The sequence below is a fragment of the Aulostomus chinensis genome, chromosome 17 (genome assembly GCF_037954235.1).
Source record: "Aulostomus chinensis isolate RoL2024-O1b breed Wild chromosome 17, RoL_Achi_v1.0, whole genome shotgun sequence".
Classification (NCBI taxonomy): domain Eukaryota; kingdom Metazoa; phylum Chordata; class Actinopteri; order Syngnathiformes; family Aulostomidae; genus Aulostomus; species Aulostomus chinensis.
In genome coordinates this window covers 18,141,086-18,156,004 of record NC_141336.1, presented here as the reverse complement: position 1 = coordinate 18,156,004, position 14,919 = coordinate 18,141,086, and the positions used below count along the sequence as shown (strand labels likewise).

The 14,919-nt window shown below is 39.1% G+C and overlaps 1 protein-coding gene across 4 annotated transcripts; it reads left to right on the top strand.

Annotated features, from left to right (window-relative positions):
• The first annotated feature begins 910 nt into the window (after window positions 1-910).
• On the top strand, window positions 911-13,897 carry ppm1aa (protein phosphatase, Mg2+/Mn2+ dependent, 1Aa). 4 transcript variants are annotated; one of them, XM_086182253.1, is made up of 6 exons: window positions 911-1,307; window positions 2,193-3,046; window positions 3,148-3,265; window positions 5,763-5,874; window positions 5,972-6,029; window positions 6,372-8,730. In XM_086182253.1, the coding sequence occupies exons 2-6, from the start codon at window positions 2,210-2,212 to the stop codon at window positions 6,432-6,434; spliced, it is 1,188 nt and encodes a 395-aa protein (XP_086038379.1). In that variant the 5' UTR covers window positions 911-1,307; window positions 2,193-2,209; the 3' UTR covers window positions 6,435-8,730. The 4 variants fall into 4 exon arrangements, with proteins under 4 accessions (XP_086038379.1, XP_086038381.1, XP_086038378.1 ...); XM_086182255.1 differs by lacking the exon at window positions 911-1,307 and adding an exon at window positions 1,386-1,510; XM_086182252.1 differs by lacking the exons at window positions 911-1,307; window positions 6,372-8,730 and adding exons at window positions 1,460-1,573; window positions 8,738-13,897.
• The last annotated feature ends 1,022 nt before the right edge of the window (window positions 13,898-14,919 follow it).

Genomic DNA, 14,919 nt, shown 5'->3' with positions numbered 1-14,919 from the left:
GACAACTGACACAAGCACACAATCAGACATACCAAAAATGTCCCTGCTTTTTATTTAATCTGTAAGGATTCCTGCCCTCTTGTTGTTGCTAAAACTTAATTGTTATTTTTGTTTGTTTGTTTTTTGGCAGCGATGGGTTTTGACAAAATGATCTTCAATTCTCAACAATTACATTGTAGCTGCTTAAAGTGGTTGATGTTGAAATGCACAATTCAGAACTGAGAAGAAAAAAAAGATCTCCTCATGACCTGACCCAAAGACCGCAGTTCTTACACATACTAGGATTTTTTTTTTTCAGAGCCCTCAATTTAGCTCTACGAACAGGAAGCGAATCTTGCAAGATGTCTGTGACCCTTTGCCCCTGACATCTATCTAGATTAAACTAAAGACTGAGTTGAGCGCGAAAGAAAAAGTCTCTTGGTGTGAAAGAAAATCATTGTGCATCAGAAACTTCATGCATGAGGCCCGCTATCGCTATGTGTAAGTGCAGCTTCCCTTCCTCCCTAGGAAACTCTTACTTAAGCTTCCATTTCAAGTTCCAATTATCATAATTTTTTTCAAGTATAATAGACCATGTTTTCTTATTTCATAATAATAATAATAATAATAATAATAACAATAATAATAATCATAATAATAACAACAACAACAACAATTATAATATTTTTGTATACCAATAAATATTCGCATTTCAAAACAGTAAAAAACCAATATATACTATATACTGTATATATTTCTTCAAAAATTGATTCAATTGCTTTTATTAGCGATTAAATTTCATTCCAGTTGAGTTGTATTGCATGACGTCTATGGATCAGGCAGTTGCAGTCATACTGAGCATCCCCAACTCTTAAGGGATGATGTCATGTTTTCGAGTACGCAACCTGCAACATCCGGGCCCTGAGTCCGTGCTTCTGTGCTCCTCAGCGGCTAACGGTAGCTAGCAAGCTGTCAAGCTGTCAAGTGGAGAGGCTGGGACAGACGTTTCAGCTTCCCCCTGGCTTGGCCTCACAAACCACCTAGAAAATCTGTTAACATATACTTCAGGTCGCCAGCTGAGATAATGTAATGCATCAAGGTCGTACGCAAAGAGGAACCTCCGCATTTCCACAATTTATATGCACTTGAGTCTTGAGTGACGACTGCTCACTGCTAGCTATCTGGCCAACCTAGCCTAGCTAAACCACAGCAAACCCCAGGTTTCGTCGGCGTAAGTTTCCCTCCGTGGTGTGAACTGCGGCCAGTAACATTGAGTCCTTTAAACTGTCACAGGTCCCGGTGCTTTCAACCGCTATTTTGGACATTTGGTAAGTCAAAATATATTTATTCTTGAGCCAGTAAACATTTAAGGACCGTTGAGCTGTTGGCTAACATAGCCGCGTTAACGTTTAGCCATGTCGCTAGCAAGGGCCGATGGCTCTCCTTGCCTGAACGTTACATTAGCAAACCGTGGATGAGGGAGGCCTGTCAAAGTTAGCTCCGAGGGACAAGGGTCAAGGCCCACAAATAGGCAAGGCTGTTTGTTTATTTGGGATGTGGTTTAGATTCGTTAGAGATAAATCCTCCCCGTCAGGCAAGTGGCTAATGCTTCATTCGGTAGCGGGTTCGCGGTATACGTGAGCTTATCAAGAGCAACTATTCAATGTGTCAGATCCGCGACATTATGCTTATCGACTAACTGGTCAGTCGTTAGCTTGTGTTAGCTCTGTATGCATGTAACGAAAGCTTTTAACTAATTTTAACCCGACTTGCCCGTGTGGCGTGCATTGCGTATCTCAGAGAGACGCTTAAGCGCGAAACACCACATTTGATTGTGTTAAATCGTATAAGTTTTGTGAATATTGAACTCGATCAGGCAGATTTTAAAGGACGTTGGATCACATTGGCAGTGTTCATAATATGTTGCTAAAATATATACACGGGTCTAACAATTACTATTTTTAGGCTAGAACAGGCGGCTTTAGCTCTAAGATTGTAATCTTTTGCCACAAATGGATGGAAGAAGTGCTATTGATGATAGCATCTTTTAGAGAAATGTGTCTTTCTAATGTAGCCATATTAATGTTGTTACTTGCATTATAATGTGGCTATAAGTTATAATTACAGTAAGTTTGGAAATTGTTGGCTGTATTGTTAATGTTACATTTCCACCATTCATCTAAAATGTATTTATTTTTTGTCAATGTTTGTAGGTTTAAAGAGGGACACAATGGGGGCATTTCTGGACAAACCAAAGATGGAAAAATATAATTCCCACGGTGAGGGTAACAGCCTGAGGTATGGTCTGAGCAGTATGCAGGGATGGCGAGTTGAAATGGAGGATGCACATACTGCAGTAATTGGTTTGCCTCATGGTCTCGACCTCTGGTCCTTTTTCGCTGTTTATGATGGGCATGCTGGCTCTCAGGTGGCCAAGTACTGCTGTGAGCACCTGCTGGAGCACATCACCAGCAACTCAGACTTCCAGAGTGCTCTGCAGGAGAACCCCTCTGTGGATAGCGTGAAGAATGGGATCCGCACAGGATTCCTACAGATTGATGAACATATGCGAACCATCTCTGAGAAGAAGCACGGCGTGGACCGCAGTGGCTCCACTGCGGTGGGAGTGATGATTTCACCAAGCCATGTCTACTTTATTAACTGTGGTGACTCGCGAGGACTCCTCAGCCGTGGTGGAGCTGTGCACTTCTTTACACAGGATCACAAACCCAGCAACCCCTTGGAGAAGGAAAGGATCCAGAATGCCGGTGGTTCAGTTATGATCCAGCGAGTTAATGGGTCCTTGGCTGTGTCTCGGGCCCTGGGAGACTTCGACTACAAGTGTGTGCATGGAAAAGGTCCAACAGAGCAACTTGTCTCTCCTGAGCCCGAAGTTTATGCAATAGAGAGGTCTGAGGGGGAAGATGAATTCATTATACTAGCTTGTGATGGCATCTGGGATGTCATGGCCAACGAAGAACTGTGTGACTTTGTGAGGTCAAGGCTAGAGGTGACAGATGATCTTGAACGAGTCAGCAATGAAATTGTTGACACCTGCTTGTACAAGGTATTGCATTTTCACAAATATACATTGAGATATTATTCACACTGTGTGAGTACTGTGGAGGGTTATCACAATCTTTTTGTTTCTTGTTTATTTTTACACAGGGAAGCCGGGACAACATGAGCGTTGTTTTAATCTGCTTTCCTGGGGCTCCAAAGGTATCTCCAGAAGCAGTTAAACGGGAGGCTGAGCTGGATAAATATCTTGAGTCCAGAGTAGAAGGTAAGGGCATAAAAAGATACAATATGATTTTTACCCCAGCAGAGAAAGTGGGATATAGCTAGAAGAATTATTTGAGTTGGTCTTTGCTTTTCCTTCGGATTTTGGTCTTTTCCTGTTCAGTATAAGCTCTATGACCTCTGAAGTTTTAAATAATGTAGGACTTTAACATCTAGTTTGATGGGGGATGACATGAATTTGCACGCTCATTATAGGCAACAGTTGCATATGGAGCCATGGATGCAATCTTAATTTTGCATAGAATCAGTATATTTGTGCCTTTTGGATTGTATATCGATGTTGTTGTTGTTTTTTTTCCCTTAGCCGATGCTAGAGCCCATAAAGAGAGAGTGTGATGGTGATGCTGGCAAGCTGAGTAAGGCTGTACATTCAGGATTGCCTGTGGCATGTAAATTGCCTCATTGGCTAGCAAAGACAGTTACTTTCTTCAGAAAATGGTAAAACAGAAGGGTGAGACATCTCGCCCCTTTGAAAACCCTTTTTTTTCCAGCATTGGCCAGTGCTTAGATTTTGGGCATTTTTGCATCTTAAATGTGTTTCGATCAGATAACTTCAATAAAACCCTGTTCAAAATACACAGTAAGATGTTTACCATCTCCCTCGTTTGCATTCTTTTGGTAGCTTAAGGCTTCAGTCTTTTGATTGATCACTTTATTGTAAGTCACGGCCTTGTGTTCCGCCGGACGCCTCCTACTGGATCGCTGCCAGTCCTCCAGTGCGTTGAGCACTAAATGAGTATAGATCTGAAAAACTTAAAAAAAAAAAAAAATCAACATCATCAAATAAGTAGCATAACAGGATTGTGTTCGATCATTATGATCTGTGTAGTACTTTTTGTAAATTTTATGATAAAGATGTGTTCATGTGTTAAAAAGGTTTCCTCATCCTCTGAACCAACCATCTCTGCTTATATGGTTCTTAAAGACTTCAGTTTTAGTAATATTGTGAAATTTTTACTTATGGGTTTGAAAGTACATTATGAATAGTATTATTTATAGAACATTTAATTCCAGTAGATAATCAAAATCCCCTCTGTAAAAACAACATAAAACATGACTTTTGAACTTGGAACTTTTATCTTCTGGAAATGTATGCATATTTCATTTGCATATGTAATCATAACATGTAAGAAAACATACAATGCAAGTTTTTTTTTTTTGGTGAATTGTTCTTACTGAGGTGTCACTGTGTGGGCTGACTTAATGGGAAGGCAGCACACATGGGGGGGTGCACTTCATGATTCTAGAGCAATATCAGCAGTGCCACCTCATATGAAACCAACAGTGTATAAGATACAGTGTGTGTTATGTTCTGTCTAATCCAACCAAATCTATACTGATGTAATATTTAAAGTCATTTAAACTACATCTGAACGTTAGGAAATCAACAGTAAGTTTGAAGTAACTTTAACAATAAGTTAGTTTTATATATTGTGATCACTAGAGCAGGTCACTACACTGAATATCCAACCTGAATAATAACTCCAATTCCCACCATGCCCTTTCAAAACTTCACATTCAGTTTCCTTACTAGAGGTGGATTCAAGGTGAATTCTTGCCAATAACAGTGCAAATGTAATTTTCAATACAGATACCATCGTCGTCAGTTAACCTTCAAAACTAAGTAGTGAGGCTTTGGCAGTGTTTGCTGAATTGTGAAAATCTGGCTTAAGTAATTATAAGTTCGTCGCTCCATGGATCGTGAAGCCTGGGCTGAAATCATGACATTTCAGAATGACTGGGGCACATATCTACTGGCCGCGTATCTGCAGGCTGCATATGTGCAGCACATCAATCTACTGCTCTCTGGGCTTGCAACCACGCTGGGAGCTCAGTAACTCACCATCACAAAGAAGTCACTGCGCCATTATTCACGTCCATATCGTTACCTGCTCTTGCTTCTCACGCTGCTCCCAGTGACGTGATGTAATGTTATACGTCACAAAGACTAAGATTACTTGCTTTTACTAAAAACAGATGCGTGTTGCTGGCAATCAGTGTATTGCGGGTAATTCAAACTTAAGTTATTGTAAAAATGACAGTCGTCGCGCTAGCTGGTCATGCTTGGCACTTCCACGAACAAGCACTCAAGCAAGACATTTTGCAGTTTATTTTTAGCTAAAATCAAAGTGGTGGTTAACTACTGAGCATATGGCAAAGTACACTTTTTGGGTGAAAAACCCTTTCAATCTGATTCATCAGAGAGTAGCAGTAAACTGTGAATACGTTTCTAAAATATATCAGTGAGAAATGCTTCTCCTGCATGTAGCGTTGTTTCAGATAGAACTTGTTCCCTTATTAACCCTGTCAATGAAAATGATGATGTTTTTGTAGCACCAAGCAGAGACGCTCAGACTAAAAATATTAGCCGTTGCCATGAAGTACAATGCTAGAATGCTCTGATAATTTTACCGTACTTTTAGTAAGGCCCTGTGCTTTCAAATGCCGATTTGATAAACTTCTGTTTTATTTTCCAACAGAGATCCTCAAAAAGCAGGGAGATGAAGGTGTGCCAGATTTGGTCCATGTAATGCGAACGTTAGCATCTGAGAGCATCCCTAACCTCCCTCCTGGAGGAGAGCTGGCAAGCAAGTGAGTAACATGAGGTTTAAATGAATGGCAAATTCTGACAACATTATTTATTTGTTATGACAACTAACTCATATTTCTGTGTTCATTTTCCTCCCAGACGAAGTGTTATTGAAGCGGTGTACAACAAACTCAATCCCTATCGAAGTGATGACACAGTAAGTATCGCAGCCTGTCGCCTTAAATGTGAAACTCCTTCAGGGGAATGCTTTGTTTGGCGCATGCATGGAGTTTGACTTGTGGCCAGTAAACCTTAACCAATTTTATGCATGCTATTAGTATTCATTTTCAAGATTGGTGTAGGAAATAGGTTTGTTGTAATGTGCATAAAGTCTAGGTGAATAATCACAGCGGATGGACTGCCATGAGTTATTCACCTGTCCATTTGCCTTCTGCCCAGATTAAACAGAATGATTCAGGTGCAGAAAATGGTACAATTTTTTTTCACTTAAACAGCACAAAGGAAACTTAAGTCACATCCATTTGCGTCATTCTGACAGAAGAACAAAGCATCAGTGCAGGTCCTGTGCCAGAAACACCATGTCTTCTACCACATGAGCTGATTGCTGTCAGCGGTGCTCCTCGAATCAAAGGCCCAAGACAAAATAAGTAAAATGATCTTGTGTTTGTGTGGGTGAAAAAAAACAAACATTCTCTAACATTCCACTTTAAAGAGAACACAGCTCATCTCTCCTTTGTTCACTTAGATCTTTTTGATTGAAACTTTAATCTCGAAACCTGATTGGGCAAACTCCTTTTAATTCATCTAGTCCTTTACAGTGAAATTTGGCCCTTTGTTTTCATGTGTTGTGCTTCTATAAAGATGGAATTTCTCACACAGCTGAGGATATCCTCAAAGCCAAGTCCCTTCTCTTTGTATTTGTTAAGCTGTTATATAAAATGGGTGACTTATTATTTATCATTTTACACAATCCTTTCGATGGAGGAAGTTTTATTGGCTTCTTTGAGATGTCTGGAGAGTGTAAAGTGGCTCATCTGTATCTTTTAAAGTATTTATTACTGTACTTAACCTTTGGAGTTAGAACTCTTTTGATCTACTTCTGACAACATCTCTTGAGTATCTTTAACCTATTTTCAGTCAGATATCGTTGACTTGTTTGCAGACTAGATTTTGCCATTGAAGGAAACATTCAGGTTGAGAAGTTTCTTCAGTGTAGCTTTAGGCTGTAAACTTAAGGAAAAAGTTGTAGTCTTTCACCATTAAAAATGGGATATGCACCATAGAGATAACAACGGTTGCTTATAACCTCATTAATTATTATGCCTTAAATGTACAAATTATTGCAGAGCTGAAGAAGCAAGTGCTTTACTAGCCTATGAAGCCCAAAATTAGTTGTTGCTTTTTTCCCCCGTAAGTCAGCTGGCCTGGACAGCTGCTCCCTCAAAGCTACATAATGCAACATAGTGTTAGGTCTTGTATCTGTCTCAACACCGATATGTCACACAGCAAAAAACAAAAAAGAATTGCGTGTGTGAAAAGGAAATATTTTTGCACCATCTTGGAATTTCCCACAGAAATGAGCGTTCCTCACATTCTGAGCCACCATCGAAGGGAAAAAAAAGCACGAGTTAAAGAATAGATGTTGTCTTTAGCGCTCGTGTTGGTTAGCTTGTTTACAGAATTGTTCAGTATTTTTGGATGTTGACCACTGCAACATTGCTCGGTGTTGCGATACAGATGGCCCCTCCCGCAGCTTGTGCTGCATCTTGCACTATGATTGATTAATCTCGTTTCCAACCAATACAAACATATTTCGCCCTGTTGATATCTGAGCTTTGCGAGTCTCCCAGCTAGCATGATTGCAAAGTTGACTCATGGAGCAAAAGTCATCTCGACTCTCACATGGGTTTTTTGCCGATGACCTTTAAATTCCAGTTGCAAGTGCAAACTCATGTAGTGTCAACTCGGCATCAAGTGACTCTGGTTCATTACATTTGCGCCAGGCAGGACCACACTTCAGAAGAACAGCTAGTACTACTCAGATGGGATTTTGTCTTTTTATTAAGGATGAGGTCCACGACAAAGATGCGGCAGTGACACAAATGAAAATCCTTTTTTAAAAAGATCACTTTAAAAAAAATTGCATATTGTATGACAATAATAATACCACAATAAAGAAATATGAAGATAAACTATTCTTACTTCCCATTAAGATGCTGGTTCAGTAAGATCAGACCCGAGGAGCTTCTGTCTTTCCTCCTCCTCATATTTTAGTGGAAAAGTGGTAAAGCAGACAGTGTTAGCAGCTGCCTGGTAAAGACAGTGAAGCATTTAGCAGGAGATATTTCCCTCAGGAGATGATAGAGACCACAAGCAGAACTAAGAGCAAGTGAATATTGCTCTTAAAATCCCAGGTGGACTCCAAATGAATGATAATGTATCTCTTTTGCTGATGGACTTATAAATCAGCAAATGTTTGCCAGAACATTTGCTGCATCAGCAAAAGCAGATGCGTTCAGTGATGTGTTGAAAGATTGTTTCCCTTCTGCATCTAACTGGCCAAATTATGATGAGGCATCAACACGATTTAACAGACACGTGCCAACCAAACAGTAACAAGTATTTTCTGTAGCCATCTTGAGTTAAATTTACGCATTCAACGTATGATGAAATGGTTTTCATCTCCAGATCATCTGTCGCCAGAAATATTAACCATAACATAAAAAAAAATATCTGACACAAAGTGGTGTTGATGCTCAGATATCTGTGCCAACTCCTGGGTGACTTTATCATCTTTTAGCTTGCATTGTAAATACTTCAAATCATTTTCAGCTTTTTATAGAGATCTCATTGAATTGGAGCCAGAGTCTGAAGGGTTTGTCCTTCCTCTCCTCTTTTATCAAGGACTCTGCGTCCACAGATGACATGTGGTAACACAACCTCCCTACCACTAACACAGCATAGAGTTTACAAACCACCATCCTCTCAAGACCCACAGCAGCTCAGCTCAGCAGTCTGTCTCGCCGTCACTCTGAGCTTTTGGTTTCTAAGAAGGGAATGTCAAGGGAGGAGGAAGAGGAAAAGGAAGAGGAGTTGCATGCACACAAACCCGGAATAGTGCAGCACCAGTCCACTCTGGAGTTCAGGATCCCCACCGTCTTGTCTCCCTTTTGTGTTCACCCATCTTAATACTCTCCTCTAAAGTAATCCATAACAAGTGAGTCCACAAGGTTTTCTTTCTTTTTTGTTAAATAATCAGCTTAAGTAGTAAGATTTTTTGCTGTAATTAATTTGATTCACATTTCCTTGTGTGTGTTTGTATATTTCTGTTTTTGTGAAGTGCAATTGTCCTGTACAAACAGCCTGTATTTAATGCAGCTTGATTTTAAGTTAAAAAATGAAAGAAATGAAAAAGAGAACCTTTTATGCACTATCTGCCTTTTCTTGCTCTTCTGGAATCCTAACAAATTTCTATCCAGTGAATATTACTGCTTATCCTCCAGGCACAGTGTCTCTGCGCTTTTACTTTTCTTCAGTTTTGTTTTTGTTTTAAGTTAGTCTATGCTCTTTTTAAGAAACGGGTAAATTGTATAGTTGACAGCACACTAAGCTCTCTATATCAAACCATTTAAATCCTAATTATTTTTTCCTTGTGCTTTTTTTTAATTGTATTTTATTTTTGTAAGTGGTTTTTCTGTACATGCTCAAATAACAAATGTTTCTCAGTCATTTTGGATGTGTGAAGTGGAAAAACGATTTTTTTTTCATTTCTTCAAGGTATCTGATGAAAACCCCTTGTTAACACTCTTGTCTGTGCGAGTAGATTCTCAAGCGTGCGTGGGTGCTTGTGTGTATGTATGTGCGCACGTATGTTGGTGTAAAGGCAGATGCGCGACTCTGGATTTGAAGGGAATCACTATCCCGATGCTTACCAGTGGTCTGCCGCTTTCAGCTGGTGTTTCATATCAACTTCAAACAGGCTTTTCACTACTTCTTATTCCAAAAGCGTGGGATAACAGAGTTTACATCCTGTTATGCTACTTGAACAACTTCAAGCTATACACGAGGACTTATACGGTAACCTGAGATGACACAAGTAGTCCATTTAACTTTGGACAACAAATAGTTTGCAGCTGGTCTTGATTAGTTCAGACATGATTTGTGTCATGCTTCATTCTCTGTCTTTAAGCATGCATCGTTACCAGTGCCCTCTGTGGGTGCCATATGATTTATAATCACTTGTTTCAGCTTTATGACGGCCTATGCCAAGTCTTTTATTTTTTTTGTTGTTTTTTTCACAAGATTAATTTTTGTATATGGTACAGATACTATTTTAGCTTTTATCTACAAACATCTGGGAATTTGACTGATATGAACAGCTTAGCACTGACTTAGAGAAGATCACCGTTACTAGTGTGTGATAATAGGATAAAATGTTGATGCTAAAGCATAAAAGGCTACTGTTTTTTTTTTCCCTACAGTCTTTATTTGGACATTCAAACAGAACAAATCTGCTAACTGCAATGATTTCTCATGGTTGTATAGCACCTTTTTTAATGCCCCCCCCCCCCCCTCCCCTTGGGTTTTCTCTACTTAAACCCCTCCCCTCTGGCAACACAAGCCACCATACAGTTTGCTGCTATAGTGTATGATTTGTGAGTTGATTTTCAGCTAATTTTCTCTCTGAGTCACTGATTAAATCTGTATTTACCACAAGCAGTAGATATATTTCTTGAAGAGAAATGGTTTTATTTCAGATTAATTTTCTGCCTTTTTTTGGGGGGGGGTCTAAAATTGCATTGTCGGAAATTTATGTATGTATATATTTTTGACTTAAACATTCAAGGAATAAATCATGTTGCTTGAGTTAGTTTTTTTTTTTCTTTTTCTTTTTTTTTTTTGTTGCTAGGGATGAAATGTGATTGTTTCATCATGGAGTGGATAGATTAATGGTTTTGTGACAGTCATAAGATGAACTACACTTTCCATTAGCTACATTTATACAAAAAAAATTTAATTCTTAATGTAGCAAAATGACAATCCTAACTACTTTGCCGCGTTTGGGTTTGTGGTGGGTTGCAATTCCTTCAAACAGAATTCACACGTTTAACTTTCACTAATGAGCTGCTTTCTAATCTGCTTTAGTGGCAAAAAAGCCAAAGAAAAGCTACATTTTGTAACTGCTTAGTCCACACAAAAGGATCATCACTATAGAGGAGAATCGAACATACTAAAACAGGTGAATTATGTTAAAATCACTGAGATGCTAGAGAGTTGACTTTATTTTGAGATGTTTTTATCTAGAAATGTCCAGTCACAGTCGGTTACCTGTTGCAAACAGCGTTTACTTCGATGAGCAGGTACTTGCTTTATTTGCATGTACACAATACAGACTTCTTCTGACCACAGGGGGCAGTAAAGTGTATACAAATATTTGATGTGGCAGTTGGATGCCAGTGCACAACAACAACAAAAAAAGACAGGAAGTCTGCAAGCTTGACTTTAAAACGGTAATGTTTCGTGAGGTATGGATGTGCACTGAACGTGTTTAATATGCCTTAAAGAAGTTTATTTTGGATAGGAATGTTTCATGTAAACTAAATGAGTTCACAATGGAAATTCTACAGGGTCTCTGACAGAAGCTGTAAAAACATGAATGGCTGAGAGTATTCCTTAGGTGCGCTGTTACAGCCATGGCTCAACAAAAATTGAAACAGGAGTTTATTCAGTGTCTGTGCATGAAAACGTATCAGTGAACAAAAAACAAAACAAGTCAGACTAAAATGGCTATTTGGTGTTAGAATACTTAATTGTACCTCGACCAAAACATTTGTAAACTCACTATACCAATACACTACCACGTCAAAAAAAGTCATTAGTTGTGTTTGATGATGCCAGAAAAGCATTGTAAAATGCCTTTTTATAGTTTTATTTTGATGCAGTTTATATTGTAAGCTGTTTTCTTTAGGCTGCGTTGCTTGTATATTTTAGGCGAGTGCACCGTGTCCAGTTCACAAGTTTTCAGCACCCAGCTGCCTGTTAGTAGGTGTTGACACTCAAAGGAACATTTCATGCATTGTTTTTCTGCATTTATTTTTATTTAACACATATATTTCTGTGTAACTTGGATCAATCACCTGATCTTTACAACTTGACATCCCTGCGCTGCCCTGGACCCTCCCTCCAGAAGTTTGATACGTAGCGTTCCTTTAGGTGACGCTGGTTAACATCTTGTTCCATCGAATGAAAAATGTCGAAATGAACTTTTCCACATTGATAATTTGCTGTTGTTGGAATAGTGTCTTTGCCTTCATCTGGAAGGCTGTTTTACTTCAGTTCACGTAAAGTTACCATCCCTTTCCCTCCTAATGAGAAAAAAAAAGCTCCACTCTTTGTTTCTATTTTAATGAAACTAAAATACCTCATAACATTTTTAGGAAGTGTTTGTGTCTTGTGTTCTGTAGATCCAAACGAGGCGGTTCTCTTGTGGTGTTCCCCCAAAACCCTGATAGCGTCCCAGATCTATTGAGTAAGATAAGCCCTGCACTCATGTATAGTAAGTGACTGAATTTTTAATCATGTCAACAAAACCCCTTTTAGTGGATACTGCGAACGATGACTTACTCTAGTAACTAGGAACACTATTGGCCTTGTTGTTTAAGCTGAAGCCCCTCCCACTGCTCACCTGTGTAATTACACCCACTTGTCCACTTGTGTGATGCTCACTTAGCTCCAAAATCTAGAATTGTATGAAAAGAGTTCAGGGTTTTTAGATATGTGACTCAATAGTCATGTGGACTGATCATCTGTATAATCAGCCTTTGTCAGAAAATATTATTGTAAAAAGAAGAAGAAGAAGAAGAAAAAAGAGTATAAAGCTATTTACAGAGTTACCTTTGGTTGCCTGGAATAGATCCTGTATATTCTTGTAGGAAGATTTACCTGGCAAAAGAGATTGGAATGGCTTGCGCCCTCTTGTACATATCGATGTACCTCAGTTGTGGCGTTTTACTGTGTGACCCCTAGCAACGGTGGTTCGTTTGTTCCCTCACAGGACGACCCGAGCCTCACTTTGCTCACCCTTTTTCAGCTCATAAATAAGCTCACCGATTTGCCTTACCCGATTGTTTTTTTGCCCCCTAAAGAACTTGTCAACAAAAACACTATGAGGAAGAGTAACGCTGCGGACATTACACTCTTAAAAAAGGTTTGGGTACTCAATACATCGACTCTGTTTTCATTGTGACACGGTACAACTTTTCGATCATCTCTTTGTCTCCTCCCCCCCCCCTCTTTTTTTTTGTTGTTGAAAAAAATCTTGAATTGAATTTTTTTTTTCATCTGCAGATGATGTCATACGTTTAACAAATGCAAGCGTTTTTAACATGGTAACCTCGAAAGCATTCAAAATGTGCATCCATACATTCATGTCTGCTATGACTACATTGAAGAGAATAGCTTTAGAGTGCTGTAGATAAGTATTGTCAATGTTGATTCGAATGCTTCTCAGAGGCCTCTGTAAGTTATTTTACAAAGTTCAATAACTGTATATTTTGTATTATGTTCTAGCTCCAAAGGAATGGCAGAAAAAAAAAGGAAAAATGTTGAAAAAAGCTTTGTTTCCCAAACTAAGTTGTACTCTTTGTGTTGTCCATTGAACAAATTGCATTCCTTGCTTGTGAATTGATGCATTTCTCTTCCTGCCCCTTAAATTTTCTACCCATCCTCCCCTCCTTTCTTTCATTTTTTAGCCTATGAAGTTTGAATAAAATTTCTAGTTTGCAGAATGTATTACTAAATAAATGGGTTGTCATCTTGTACCTCGCACTTCATTGCGTTTTTATGTTTGGACCTGTATGAACATGCTTGAAATTGCAGACTTTACTTCACTACAATATAACACAATATATCTCTTAACAGAACTGCATTATTTTCTCACACAATTATAAATGCAGTGTATGTAAGAGGCTAAAACATAAAAGCAGCAGTAATGGAAGTGACTCAACTCTGGAGTAGTTTGTCATATGATGTGTCAAGTAGTTGTCAAATGTAAAATGGAGTGTACTTCTATTAAATCTGGCGGTCCTCATGCTACTCCCCTAGTGTGTGCGTCTCATACACAAGTCACAACAGGTATTTCTACAATTCTTTCCTCAAAGCCTTTTCAAACATCTCGATGAAAAAAAAAAATATAATGATGGGAATGGTTGCAAACAGCTAGTTTTTCCTCTCAGCCTCCTCCATACACAAATCTTCTGTCACCTCTGTTGTGACTTCTACACTGAGAATACCCAGCTAGCCTATTGTGCCTGAAAGAAGCTCTACAAGCTAGCGTGAGTCTCAACCAACTCCAATCACAAAGTGCAGAAACAGGTGTGCGGAGCTCGGAGGAGGAAGAAAAGAAGCATCATTCTGCTGATCACAAGTCAGCGTAGCATCAAAAATCTGATGAAACTTGTATAACGTTGCTTTAAAATAACCAGCTACGTTCATATATTTTGATGTTTCAGTTTTATTGTGTGTTAGTAATTCCCAGTAACTGGGATTAAAAAGGATTAAAGGCAGGTCATTCAGGCAGGGGGCAGAATATCACACTGGTTTGTGTACACATTTATGGGAACTCTTTTTTTTTAGGAATTTTTGGATGAATACTCAGGTCGTACACGACCGACACAAACTAGTTCATTTTATTTTACTGTAATACTTAATAATTAGAAGCACTTTCACCTGCATGAACCCCCCACCCCACCCCCAGCTCACTAAAGCATGGTGCTTTTGCCTCGTCCGGATATCAAGATTTGCGTTGTCTTGCCGCCTTTTCAGCCAGCGTGTTGTGAGTGCATGTAAAGGGCTTGAGCTCAGTGGATGGGTCGGGGCAACGCTCGGCCACTGGGATTAAGAACCATGGGAGGGATTAGTTTAAATGTCAACATAATGTCATGAGCTGTGTTAGAAGGTCAAACGTTCAAACGGTGCTCAGTGGTGAGCAGTTAATAGATCAGGTACTATTTGGATTGTTGTGGCTCCTGTGATGAATTGACTAGAATTAGATTTTTTTGGAAATCAATACTGGGAAATAAAGAAGT